This window comes from Eleginops maclovinus, chromosome 8 (genome assembly GCF_036324505.1).
Source record: "Eleginops maclovinus isolate JMC-PN-2008 ecotype Puerto Natales chromosome 8, JC_Emac_rtc_rv5, whole genome shotgun sequence".
NCBI classification, from domain to species: Eukaryota; Metazoa; Chordata; class Actinopteri; order Perciformes; family Eleginopidae; genus Eleginops; species Eleginops maclovinus.
The window spans coordinates 10,389,933-10,401,948 of record NC_086356.1 but is presented as its reverse complement, the minus strand read 5'-3'; the positions used below and the strand labels follow the sequence as shown (position 1 = coordinate 10,401,948).

Here is a 12,016-nt window from a genome sequence, read left to right as displayed (position 1 = left end):
AGTGTACTGCTCTAGCTTCCAGATCATCTAGTGTCGATCGACGTCACGCTCCACTACACTTAAAACCTGCTTCAAATCAGTAGACATGGTGTATGCTGTACATTTTATTAGAACCTAGCATTTTAGAGAAATAAGATGTCATACTTCAAGCATACTTTAATTATAGATTTTTTTCATTGCTTTGTTGAAAATAAGAAAAGGTCCACACAGAAATACTTCGAAGTTGATGGGTTTTGTTGTCGTTTTGAAGGGCTTATTGAATATTATAATAATGTATTTACTTGACAGAAAAATGTGCTAATTCTGTTTGCTTAAATAATCTTCAACAGATTTTTCATTGATTTTTAACAACAGTTGGGGAAAAACTAAATGATTGACGGCTGAATTCCTTATGCCGTTCAAGGTCCTTATGAACTGGAACACTTAAATAGAACAGAGACATCATTAATGTAAGTATGCTTTTCCTTCTACAACTGTCGGCTGGTAAAAAAATGTCTACTGATTCTCTAAAAGCATAGCCAATATAGGCTATCTTTCATTTTAACTGGCACACACTGCTGAATTTCCAAAAAAGGACAGTTGTTTTTTCGGGGATAATGTTTGATATGAGAAATGCATGAATAAATATGTCTCCAGGGTGGAGTGCTTTGCCCCTGTACAACATGAAAAGAAAAAGCAGTGTACTTCATCGCTTTAATGGTCAATCTAACAGAGAATCAACTTTAAAAGTCCTAAAGCAATATTCATCATTGTATGTAGTCATGTAATGCCTGCAGCACACAATGACTGGAATCATAAAAAAAAGAGTCATAAGAAAGGATGAGTCTGGTTTTATAATTTCATTTATTGTTTGAATGTACTAATTGTGACTTATGGGACGACATGGACTGAAAAGTAAGTAGCTGGGAACTATATAGAAACAAAGCTAACATGATTTGTATAATCATTTCAAGAACATAAACTCCCTCTACAACACACATGAGCATCTGTCATATGGTTTGATTTACAGAACGGTTATGTGTCCGCAGTCTCAACAGAGTGCTGTTGTTTTAATGTATGACCTCAACTGTCTGAAATGATTAGCCATTATTGAAAGCCACAGAGCACTTGCAGTAATTGATCTGTTTCCACAAATCTGCCAAGTTATACACCAACCAGATTTTAGAAATTGACAGTTTTATTTATAGGAATGATATAAATCCTTGGAGGCCCACTCTATTTTTATTTTTTGAATCCAATTTTGACCTTCATTCAACATTCAAAAGAAAGAAAATGCGAATTAAACACACAGGATGTTAAAATGTTCTTTATTGGTTGTACATCTTAGAATACATCATGGGAGAGAACAACAGGATTAAGATTAAAACAAAGTTCTCACATAATTACTGTCCTTTTCATACATAGTCTCTAGTCTTGATTCTCTCCAAATGTCTGCGTTTTATTGCTTGACTTTAGCGTTCAGTTTATTCATTCACAAATTCAAAAGATTGACCATTACATTTCTGACTTCAAAAGGAAAATCTGAGTTTTTCTAAATTGACGATAGTGCTCACAAGCCTCCAAGGTGCTTGGCAGAACCATGGACAGAAGATGCACTGCATGGTTAGATCAAGCACAATGGTGTCCTGGGCAGAGACAGAAAACCCAACACAGGTCAGAGGAGATCCAGCTCAAAGGCATCCGAGGAACATGAACACTTTGTCATCGGGCTTTCTGTAAATGTCAGTAAGCGGAGAAAAACAGTAAACGAAATATAACTTTTTAGTCAACCAATTCATAAAGTATTAAAACTCTTAAAAGAAATACATAATCGTCCAAGTATTTTCTTGCATTTAGAGGACAATCACATTGCAAGATTTGTATCTTCAGTTCAAGAGTTGAAAAAGTCCAAAGCTGTGAGGGCGGAGATGCAAGCGAATGGTTATATTGTTAATAAGACAAATCTCACCAATGTTTCACACAATGATTAGAAAAGGATCGTTATAAGGTTGCAGTTAAAATCATCTGCAGTGTGAAAAACATTAGTCATAGGTCAAACTCACTGCGGAAAAAAGGGCTACACCCTTCCTGCGCAGAAACTGCGACAAACCACACCCTCCCGCCCGTTCTGCCCAACTCAAAGAAACACGATTAAAAAAAAGTAACAAATATATAAACATTCAAATATTACAGGTTTTCTGGAAAAGATTTACAGCAGGCCTGAGGAATGGTGGCTAAATCAAATTAGTTTTCCATCAGTCTGTTGGGTACTATTCAACTGATCAATGGAAACCACTTTTGGGTAATTCGTCATTGACTAGTTGGGAAACGCAACATCTTAAAGAGTCCAGTCTTTGAAATTGTACGTGTAATTGACTAAAAACCAAGTCTTGGTGGCCAGAGATACCAATGGACTCAAGAATGATAGTTATACCTATACTGCTGTTGTCCATTTGAAGACATTTTCTGAATTCTTGGAGTAAAGACACAACCCCTTCTGCCAATTTAGTCCTAACTATGTTAACGGTCACTGAGTGCAATGTCGAGAGTCATGATACCATCAAGCTAAGAGACATCTGTTTCTCCAAAAGCTTTGACAATCTTGTTACCTTCTCTTGTGTCTCTTTCAGCTCCCCAGGGACCTTTCACTAAAGGAGAAGCCATGGTGCGATAATCAACTTAGAGCTCTGGCAACTGAACCACTTTGTGTGATGAAATTACACCACAATGCATATTGATGCACCAAAGTGAAACCCTGCATTTGTAGTTGACCAAATGGCACGAAAATGGGAGTTCTTTGGGTGAAAATGGTGGGCGACGGCGGTGAAAAAGACCTCTGTTTTCAGAACAATGAGTGATGTTTCAAAGGGATGCAGTGTGACTGATGGGATGGCGTGATGTTTTTTTTATGCAAGGATGATTGTGAGACATAATTATGGATCCTTACCTTGTTTTGGGAGTTTTTCTCTTTCTTCAAAAATTGAAAAATCAACACTATCACTGTTTAAAGAACTTGCACTTCAAACTCATGCACCTGACTCTTAATTTGACTATAGAATGTTTAACTGTTCTTGGTCATTTACCATTAAAAGATTCAGATTCAAAGCAAAGTATAAAAAATCAGACTAAGGGTCATGACCCAGCAAAGGACCAATAAAACACTACAAATATGAGACTATTCAAAACTTACTTTTTATGTTAAGGAAAAACCTCCGGCTACTCTTGCTAGGAAACCCACCTTACGATCTTCTGGTCCCAAAGTCGGTGTTAGGTGTAGCCGGCTGAGGGCTGGCGAAGGCGACTCTGAGATCTGAGCTGCGTCTTTGGGTCTTCAAGCTTGCTCAACTGCAGACAGACTGTCCTGACTGCGTCCTCAGCACCCTTCAAGTCCCCATCTCCTGCCCCTCCTTCAAGCAAGGAGGGGTTGGCGATGTTCTCTTGGGATAGGTGCGCTGGCAAGGAGGACTTGGTCAGGCTGGGATTGGACGTGGGTTGGGGTGTTTGGGGGGGCCACCGGTTCCGCATTTCATAAATATTAATACAAAGTCCTCCCTCTCCAAATGGGTAGATTCTTTAATTTTGTTAGAGGGGAAGTGCTTTATTCACTTAATGGCTTTTATTAGTGCCCAGTCTTCAACTCTTTCATTAGCTAAAGTGCTGCCATAATTTACAGGGTAAAAGGGGGTGGGGAAGAGGTGGTGTTTCTGTGGAGGGTTGTTCCTTCTGCTGCGGGACAGGCATGCATACCCTCAACCACTGCAGCTTTTCCAACCAAAGTGGCTATACTCTGTTTAAGAAATGTTAGTTGATAACATCGAATATACTCGATAGCATCATCGTTGATCATCATAGTGTTGTAGCAAATATGTGAGAATATTGTCTTTTTTTTCCTATCCATGAACATGAATCCTGTTGCATGTCCTTATTGAACATCCAAAATAACAGTGTTTTTTTATCAGACACAGAGTAAGCAGTAATTTATGGACATTATTTATAGCCCTTATGATTAAATGTATTCTTATTTATTAGCAGGGACATTTCTTCTTGTGTTCTCGTTTAGCAGTTTTTCATCTCTAATGCAAAGGGGAGATCATTCAATGGAGAAATTGAAAATGAAGACATTGAAATAACTTTGAAATCCTTATCAGCTGTTGCACATTTCATTTGTATTTTTATTTTATTGCAGACAATCTTTTTTTTGTAGATTTGATATTTTTGGAATTAGTTTTGTATATCTTTGCATGCCTAGCTTTTCATGTTGGATACATTTGTTGTATGTGTTGTATCAGCTAAATCCAAGGGTTGTTTAATTCAAACAGAAGCAGCTGAATAAACGCCACTATCCCATCTTTGCAGCACATTAAGTGCTTCTGAACAACCCTTCTATAGGCTGAAAACGTTTCTTTTTGCCGCTGCTTTTTATTGAACTATTCTTTTCTAACATTGCAATGTAACTCTTATTCATGTATTTTATACCTCATTCATGTTTTATGTTCATTTTATTTTCTTTCTGCTTTTTAATAACTGTTTTTAAATGTCTTTCATTTTTGTAAAGCACTTTGAATTGCCTGTTGAGAGGTGCTATATAAATTAACTTGCCTTGCCTTTTAGATTTTAGAAACCGTAGCTGAATTTGATCCATCTTTTAGTTTTTTTTCTTCAATTGTTTAATCTTTAATTATCCATCTGCCTATCATACCATAGTCCATATACTTATGTACTCACTGGCACCCTCCACTGAATAACTGGCAGGCATTAGGTGCTAAGACACAAAATGGCCGCTTCACTTCATGCAGGTTGCAACATATCGACATCAGATAATGCAAGCTTCCAGAAGGGCTCCCAGCTCTGATGAAATGCTCTTTATTTTACTGTGGAGGCTTGTTAGTTGTGAACAGCTGGCGTATGATGTCCCCAGACTGCATCTGAGTGAATGAACTGATTAACCTGAGTGGCCGTCCCTTCTAGAGAGAGGGTGTGGTCCAGCAGCCTGAATAACTGCCTTCATCATCAATGTCACGTAAATCACTTAGCAGGACAGGGCTTTTAAATGACTTCTGTTCTCTGAGCCAGACTGAAATGGCCGCGGTAACACTGTTGCCGAGTGCTGGTGTGTTTCTGAAAGAGACCATGATACTGTGACAAGCACAGGATTCAGTGATGCAACATTTCTGTGACGCTTCTGCAGTAAACAGCATGCAGCACATTAGATCTTATTGATTTCAAGAGAGAAAAACTGTGCTTGGCTACACTTGATGAATATATTGCACCATCCTGATGAAGGCAAGGTGGCCAAAAATGTTCTTTGAAAAAAGCTGCAACACTGACAGAAACATACTATTTAGTATATCAGAAAAATATTTAGTAGGTCCAAATCAGTGTGTGGAAATTAGGTCGTCTCCGGCATCCCATCACAATTTAGAGTATGCAAGCCAGCATCCATTGTGCAGCAAATGTATAATAGAAAAGGGTCAAATGTTTAAGCTGCAGTGTTATGGTGGTCCTAATATAATGAATTCCGCATGTAACAGTATATATTGTGTAAAGGCAGTGCTGTACATACTATAAGCTAAAGGTATGCGTTAGCCATGATATACTGCAGGAGGTTTGCAACATTTCATCAAATATAAGGCTGAATAAAAAAGGAAAATGGTGGCAAGAATTTAAACAGCAACACTTTTTATTGAACTGATTTTTATTTCATTCCAATGCAAGCCTTAACCAATATTCAATATGAACTATTCATGGTGTTAAGTACAGTGGGATCTTTTATACTTGACAATTAAAGTTATGTCTTTTGAATTACGGCCAAAATAACCGCATGACGCAGATGCTCCAATAGATATCGTTGGTGATTTACTGAGCAAATGTACAGAACTCTTTGTGATACACAGGCCATGCAGGGACTTTGACTCCTTTTACTTTTTCACCAGCTGAATAACGTCTTCATCTACCATCAGGTGCTCTCGGCCCACCTTTTGAGGGTTGTGCTTCACAGATGCTCCCCACACAAGTGCACTGAAAGAAAGAAAAATAATATTAACATTTTTGCATTAATTATTCCTTTAAGACATGTTTAATTAAATCACCTTATAGAACTACAGAAACGGCATGAAAGAGGCTATGATGTGACAATCCAAACTAAAAACGTTTGGTTGACAAAGGTACTATAAATGTTTTCTGTGCTACAGCAATAATGGTTTTGCACTATAAAGTAACCCACAGGGTGCAATGCAATCCTTCAGTTACATAGGCTTCCTAATCGTGGGTGTCACTGTTTGACCCATTTATTCCCTGGAGGACAGGTAATGCTCAGCAGCACTAACAAATCGACTGATTGATGATCTTAGCGCTTCCATTTGGAGAAGGTAGTGCAACCCATCATCTCAGATCCTAATCCAGCCTCTTGAATTAATGCTTATCTGGCAAACCTCACCGTAAATAGGGCAATGGCAGTGATTAAAGCGACTTCTTTGTTTGAAACTTTTGTTTACCACTTCTTCTGGTTTAATTCTCTCCACACATTTGAGCAAGGAATATGAAAGAAATAATATTACAGGAGCCTCCTGCCTTTACATTGTCATCTCAAAAAGGTAAAAAATGCTAAAAATTTAAACAAGAACCGTGCTTTATAATGATGCTAAAGCTCAGAATTATCCTTAATGTGTAAAGGAATAAAAAACAAGCTTAAAAGATAGCTCTATTCTGTCTATATACATTTTAAATGACACCAGATGCTTAAATGTTTGATAACTGAATAACTATTCAGGGGGTGGTGTTCAAGAAAAATACCAGCCAATAGAGAGTACTCACTACTTGAGTTCTTTCATCAGGTTTTTGTGAATCTTCAAGCAGAAATCCTCGACAGTAGTCCGTCCATCGGGGAGCACAACAGGAGACGTGTAATCAGGAAGCTGACCTTTGGGCTTAGTGTAGCTGCAAAACAACACATGATCTCAGTCAAAATTTCCAGCCTGAACCAACCACATATAATATCTCACATCCAGTAGGCTCCTTGTGCACCATTTAAATCCCCAACTCTCTTTCACCGCCATTCACACCCTCTAGTGGGGACTGTTGAAACATCTCTTACATGCGAACAAGCTGTAGGTAGTCCCACATCCTCTCCAGCAAGTCATCGAAGTTCCAGCGGCTGTGAGCCGAGATGGGCACACAGTGGGGCACCTTGTAGATGATGTCGAGCTCCTCGATGGAGATCTGATCGATTTTGTTGAGCACATAAATGCATGGGACGTAGACCCTGTTGTGACAAGAGACCGTAAGTTGCTGCCGCATGAAATCTCGGCTTGGTGAGCAAACATACATTTAATGGTTTCACCATGGTGGTTTCGTCTTAAACTTATATTAATAAAATGATTCCAACAAATAATTACCATCAATTGCAAACTGCTGTAAACCATTTACTGCATTTACTGGTAGTGTTAGTGAACATGATATATAAAAACCAGTCGAATCCTTTGAGCATTATGATAGACTTTCATCAGGGGCATGTTGATACTTCTTGAGTAATGTTTCCTAATTTTCCATGCTTCCCAACATTACATTAATGTATTTATTATGGGAGAAATAGATAGAAATTGATATGTCGAATTCATCTTGTACAGCATGTTCTTCATCTACTTTGTGTTTCTGCTACAATTGTCAAAAGACATTACTTAAGATGTGAATGTACCTATATTTGTAAATAAAATGGACAAAATTGTATTCATTATTAAACTTGAATCTGTTCATCCAGAGAGAACCCTTGTGTGGTATTAATGCGGTGTAGCCTTAAATGTAGGACTGTACTGCTGGGACCATGTTAGTAAGAATGGAGCATTTTATGACTGTTCGTTGTGTTACAGACACAGAGAGCATTTATGCAAATAGACCCCGTGAGCGCTCTGTTTCTCTACAACTTCACGTGTGTGTGTTATTGCATTTCCTCTGGTTGTAATATTTAAGAGAAAGAATATTTTATCGCACTGCAATTCTTATCCTGGCAAGGCACAGGGAGCATTTGTGCAGGAGAGACCATGTGGATCAGTTTCATTACAATTGCCGGAAGGTTAGGCTGCTGTCTGGTGCCTTGCAATAAAATGTCGAAAGACAGTCTTGGGACATGAAGTCCTTTTCGAGTATACAGGAGTTAGACCCACTGAACAAGCCACACCCTACGTTATCCATCTGCTTCACTTTAACATATTAGCGGAGATTTTAAATGGAGAAATTGAAGTCCTATAGCTTTATGCATTATAAATATTATGAAAAAATGGACAGTGGACTAGAAATTGTGATTGGAACCCAAAAATAGCCTTTCCAAATGTATCTGCAGTGGTTTTGTGTGAATTAAATGTCATTTATGATTCACAGAAGCCACACCCACAGGGAATGACTAAGAAAGGCCCATTCTGGCACTTCAGCAGCTTACCGATTTCCCTCCACCACATCAATGAGGTCATCAGCTGTGGAGTCACTGCGCAGAGTGATGTCGGCATTGTGGATCTTGTACTCTGCCAGGATACTCTTAACAGTATCACCATCCAGCTCGGATTGTGCACACTGATGAGAGAGGGGATGACAGGCATGATGTCAATCAGCACAAAACAGTGAGACGAATGAATACAGAAATACCTTGGAAGGGAAATCTATCATTAAAATATCACGGGTGCTGGTTTTTACCAAATGCAAAGTAAATGCTGATATTTTGCAGGACAGAAGAATAAATGTGTCGGAGCAATTTAGGCAAGTGTAATCTCATACATGTCCACGAGAGAGCGACATTTTAAAGGGTTTCATGGCTTGTTACCAAGGTGACAGACATCTTTTGTAAAAACGTGTTGTCTGCATTTGATTCTGCAGATCAGAGCCAACCTTCAAATAACTCATCTATACAAACACACAGTATTAAAAGGCTTTCACATGTTTGTTTAAATGAATGGGATGCCAGATAAAATAACCACCATCAAAACAAACTGACATTCACCCACAGATATCCCTGACAACTAAAATCCTGCATGCCAAAATAATTGCTATATTCAGGTATATCCTTTAATTGACTATTGATAGAGTGATGGTTCTTTTCGTGATTATTTCACTTTTTCTCAACTCATTAGGGTGAAGGACAAATGAACAACCAGCATTTAAACAGTACACACTACACTAAAGAAAACTAAAAAGTATAACACTCTTTACACCATTTTAAAGACTTAAAACTGTGAGAAGCGTGCACTTCTGTATTTAAATTGCTGTTACTCTGTGTGAGACATACTGTAGAGGTAAAGTTGATGCCTCCTTTGTCCTTCTTCTTGAAGCCAATGTTGGGTGGTTGCTTGTTAAGTCGGATGCCAAAGCCCTCCAGCTCGTGTTCTATCAGCTTCTTATGACCAAGAGGCTTCAACACATCGAGCACTATTAGGATTAAGTTGCAAGTTCGAGCCACTAAAACATGGGAAGGATGGAGAAGACATTAGTTAGAGAGAGGATAAAAGACTCACCACTTCTGTTGTGAAAATGAAACAAATGTGGACATCTCTTTATAATGTACTGTTTAGATGTGTTGAACATTTTGTGAAATTACTGAAATGTATGCACTACACATTACCAAGTTTAATAATGAAAACCATTAAAGAAATTGATGACCCACGAACATACAAAAAGTGTGTTGTTCGTAATTGTCGTACCATATTTCATTAATGGAAGCCTGTCTGAGCAGAAACCTCACTGATCACATCTTTACCTGCAATGACCTGTCTGCCTCTACCCTTGCCATCCTTGGCCCCCTCAATGATTCCTGGGAGATCCAAGAGCTAAAAGACAAAAGGAAAGACAGTTAAAACAGCAACCCACTGAAAACATACCACACTGAAAACTCTTATGCAGGCCCTAAACAAACAGGACTTTTCTTGTACCTGAATTTTGGCCCCTTTGTAGCGAATGACTCCAGGGACCGTGGTAAGAGTGGTAAACTCATAGGCAGCAACCTCAGAGTACACACCTGCCAGGTTACTAAGAAGGGTTGACTTTCCCACTGAGGGAAAACCAACAAAGCCAATACGGGCATCGCCCGTCTTTGCAACATCAAAACCTGAAAGAAAAAATGTAAGAATACACAATTCAAATCAACTAAATATTCAATGTTATACTGTAAATCACAGTACAACACTTAAAGGCATGTTTGTAAAAGAATGATAGAAACTGTAAGTATTTGAGCTTACCTTCTCCTGCTGCACCACCTCCGCCTCCTTTTGGTGTGATGAGCTCCCTTCTCAGTTTGGCAACACGAGCTTTGAGCAGACCCAAGTGGTGAGCTGTGGCCTTGTTCCTCTGAGTCCTGGCCATCTACAATTAACAGTACCAGCATCAGATGTTATATTTTCTGTTTACATGGCAGTCTCGTAGTAAGGACTGATCAGTATGTTATGACAGATTTTTACAAGTAACAGTCAAAGAAACTAATTATTACACACTTATAGAAAGACAAAAACTTGTGATGAACAATAAAAAACATTTATTTGCAGAAAGGGGTCAATTGCATACATTGGTCCATTAGCAAGAGACCTTTTAATAACCATGAAGAGGACTTACCTACTAACATATGCAAAAACAGTTTACATGTTCCTATAGTCAACTGATGATTGTTTAAAGATAGGTTTAAATACTAATAAACGAAGGGAAAACCTATACTTTGAATGAACCAGCTGGTAGTAGTAAGACATAATGATGACTGGGAATAATGGGAATCTGTTCAATGGGAGGTTTTCCTTTACGTCTTCTCTGTATCACCATTTTCTCAGTTTAGGCCTAACCAGTTTTTAAAACATTTTTTAAAAACATCTCTATGGTGGAACTTTACAAAAAGAAAAAAGGAAACGATGGCTGCTCAAAACAAAAACCGACGTATTTTATATTAACTTCATTTTGATTACATTTGGATGTTTCTTGCGCTGCAGGGAATGGAGTATTTAGTACACATGGCACTTCATTTAAGACAAAGTCTGTGAAGTTAGCCGCCTGGTCACCAGTCAGTCAAACACAATCTGGAGCAGTGACTGTATCCACGTTACTGGCCTAACCTAGCAAAGCCCTTTAACTTCGGATTATCAATACATTTCGAATTAACACGTAAAGCAGCTTTTTTCATACACACTGTTACATGTCAAGTAACTATGGGCCAGAAATAGAAGTAACTTAAATATACGTGGCCCAGCTGTGTTAGCTAGGCTACAGTGCTAACTGCTAGCTAGCTGTTAGCACTGTAAAACGTGACTGATTCACCGACTGTCTATTAATACCTTACCTCACTTTCGATCTCTGCTATTCTGGCAAGTATACTCATGGTGGCGGATGTTCCTGTGTCCAACCAACGCTACTGGAAGAAATTAAAAAGTATTTAACGTGAAGTTTCGGCAAAGTTAGATGTTGTTTAACATGCACACCGGGCCGCACCACGCAAGAGCCACTGTGCGCCACTTCACGGGAAATCTCGCGATGGTTTAGGAAGGCACACTGCCCGCTGCGTTGACTCACAGGACAGAATAACCAGGAGCGAGAAATGACAATTAATTCACAGTTTTTGAACTAAAATCCAGTGAAATGGGATGACACCCACCTGTCCAGTGTAATATTAAAAAGCTGCATTGATTAAGTCATTAGGTCACTTGACATGTAAAGTATTAAGGAGATTATAGACGTTTCCAATAAAGGAAGCACCGCATTTGTATAACACTATTCATATAAAATAGAAAAACTCTCATTAATAACAGCTGTGTCCTATTTGTTTAGTGTAGTAATAAAATGCTGGATTTATAGCATTGGTTTACACAACATGGAAGCTATAGTAAAGAGAAATAAGACTTAAACTATATATACACAAATAAATATATTAAGCAAACAATTTCAATAAAAAATTTAGACATTTTGTCCAGTGAAATATTCATTTTTGGTATTGATTTAGTTTCACTGGGTCACATGACATACAGTAGAAGCTATTTCAAAATTGGTGTGTATAAGACACAATTAAAATAAATTATTTTGC

General features: G+C 38.3%; 1 protein-coding gene across 1 annotated transcript; it reads right to left on the bottom strand.

The window, feature by feature from the left end:
- Positions 1-5,641: 5,641 nt before the first annotated feature.
- Positions 5,642-11,506, bottom strand: drg1 (developmentally regulated GTP binding protein 1). The gene is made up of 9 exons (XM_063890123.1): positions 11,279-11,506; positions 10,197-10,320; positions 9,891-10,066; positions 9,719-9,788; positions 9,251-9,420; positions 8,411-8,541; positions 7,073-7,240; positions 6,793-6,915; positions 5,642-5,997 (listed from the first exon to the last, which is right to left on the bottom strand). Exons 1-9 carry the CDS (start codon positions 11,315-11,317, stop codon positions 5,898-5,900), a joined length of 1,101 nt encoding a protein of 366 aa, XP_063746193.1. The 5' UTR covers positions 11,318-11,506; the 3' UTR covers positions 5,642-5,897.
- Between the last annotated feature and the right edge of the window lie 510 nt (positions 11,507-12,016).

Excerpts from the sequence above, each read along its gene's own strand:
- drg1 (XM_063890123.1), bottom strand. The coding sequence starts at position 11,317 with ATGAGTATACTTGCCAGAATAGCAGAGATCGAAAGTGAG. Across the intron at positions 7,241-8,410 it reads GATGTGGTGGAGGGAAATCG|GGTCTACGTCCCATGCATTT; the intron begins GTAAGCTGCTGA and ends TTGTCACAACAG. Across the intron at positions 6,916-7,072 it reads TACCTACAGCTTGTTCGCAT|CTACACTAAGCCCAAAGGTC; the intron begins GTAAGAGATGTT and ends GTTGTTTTGCAG.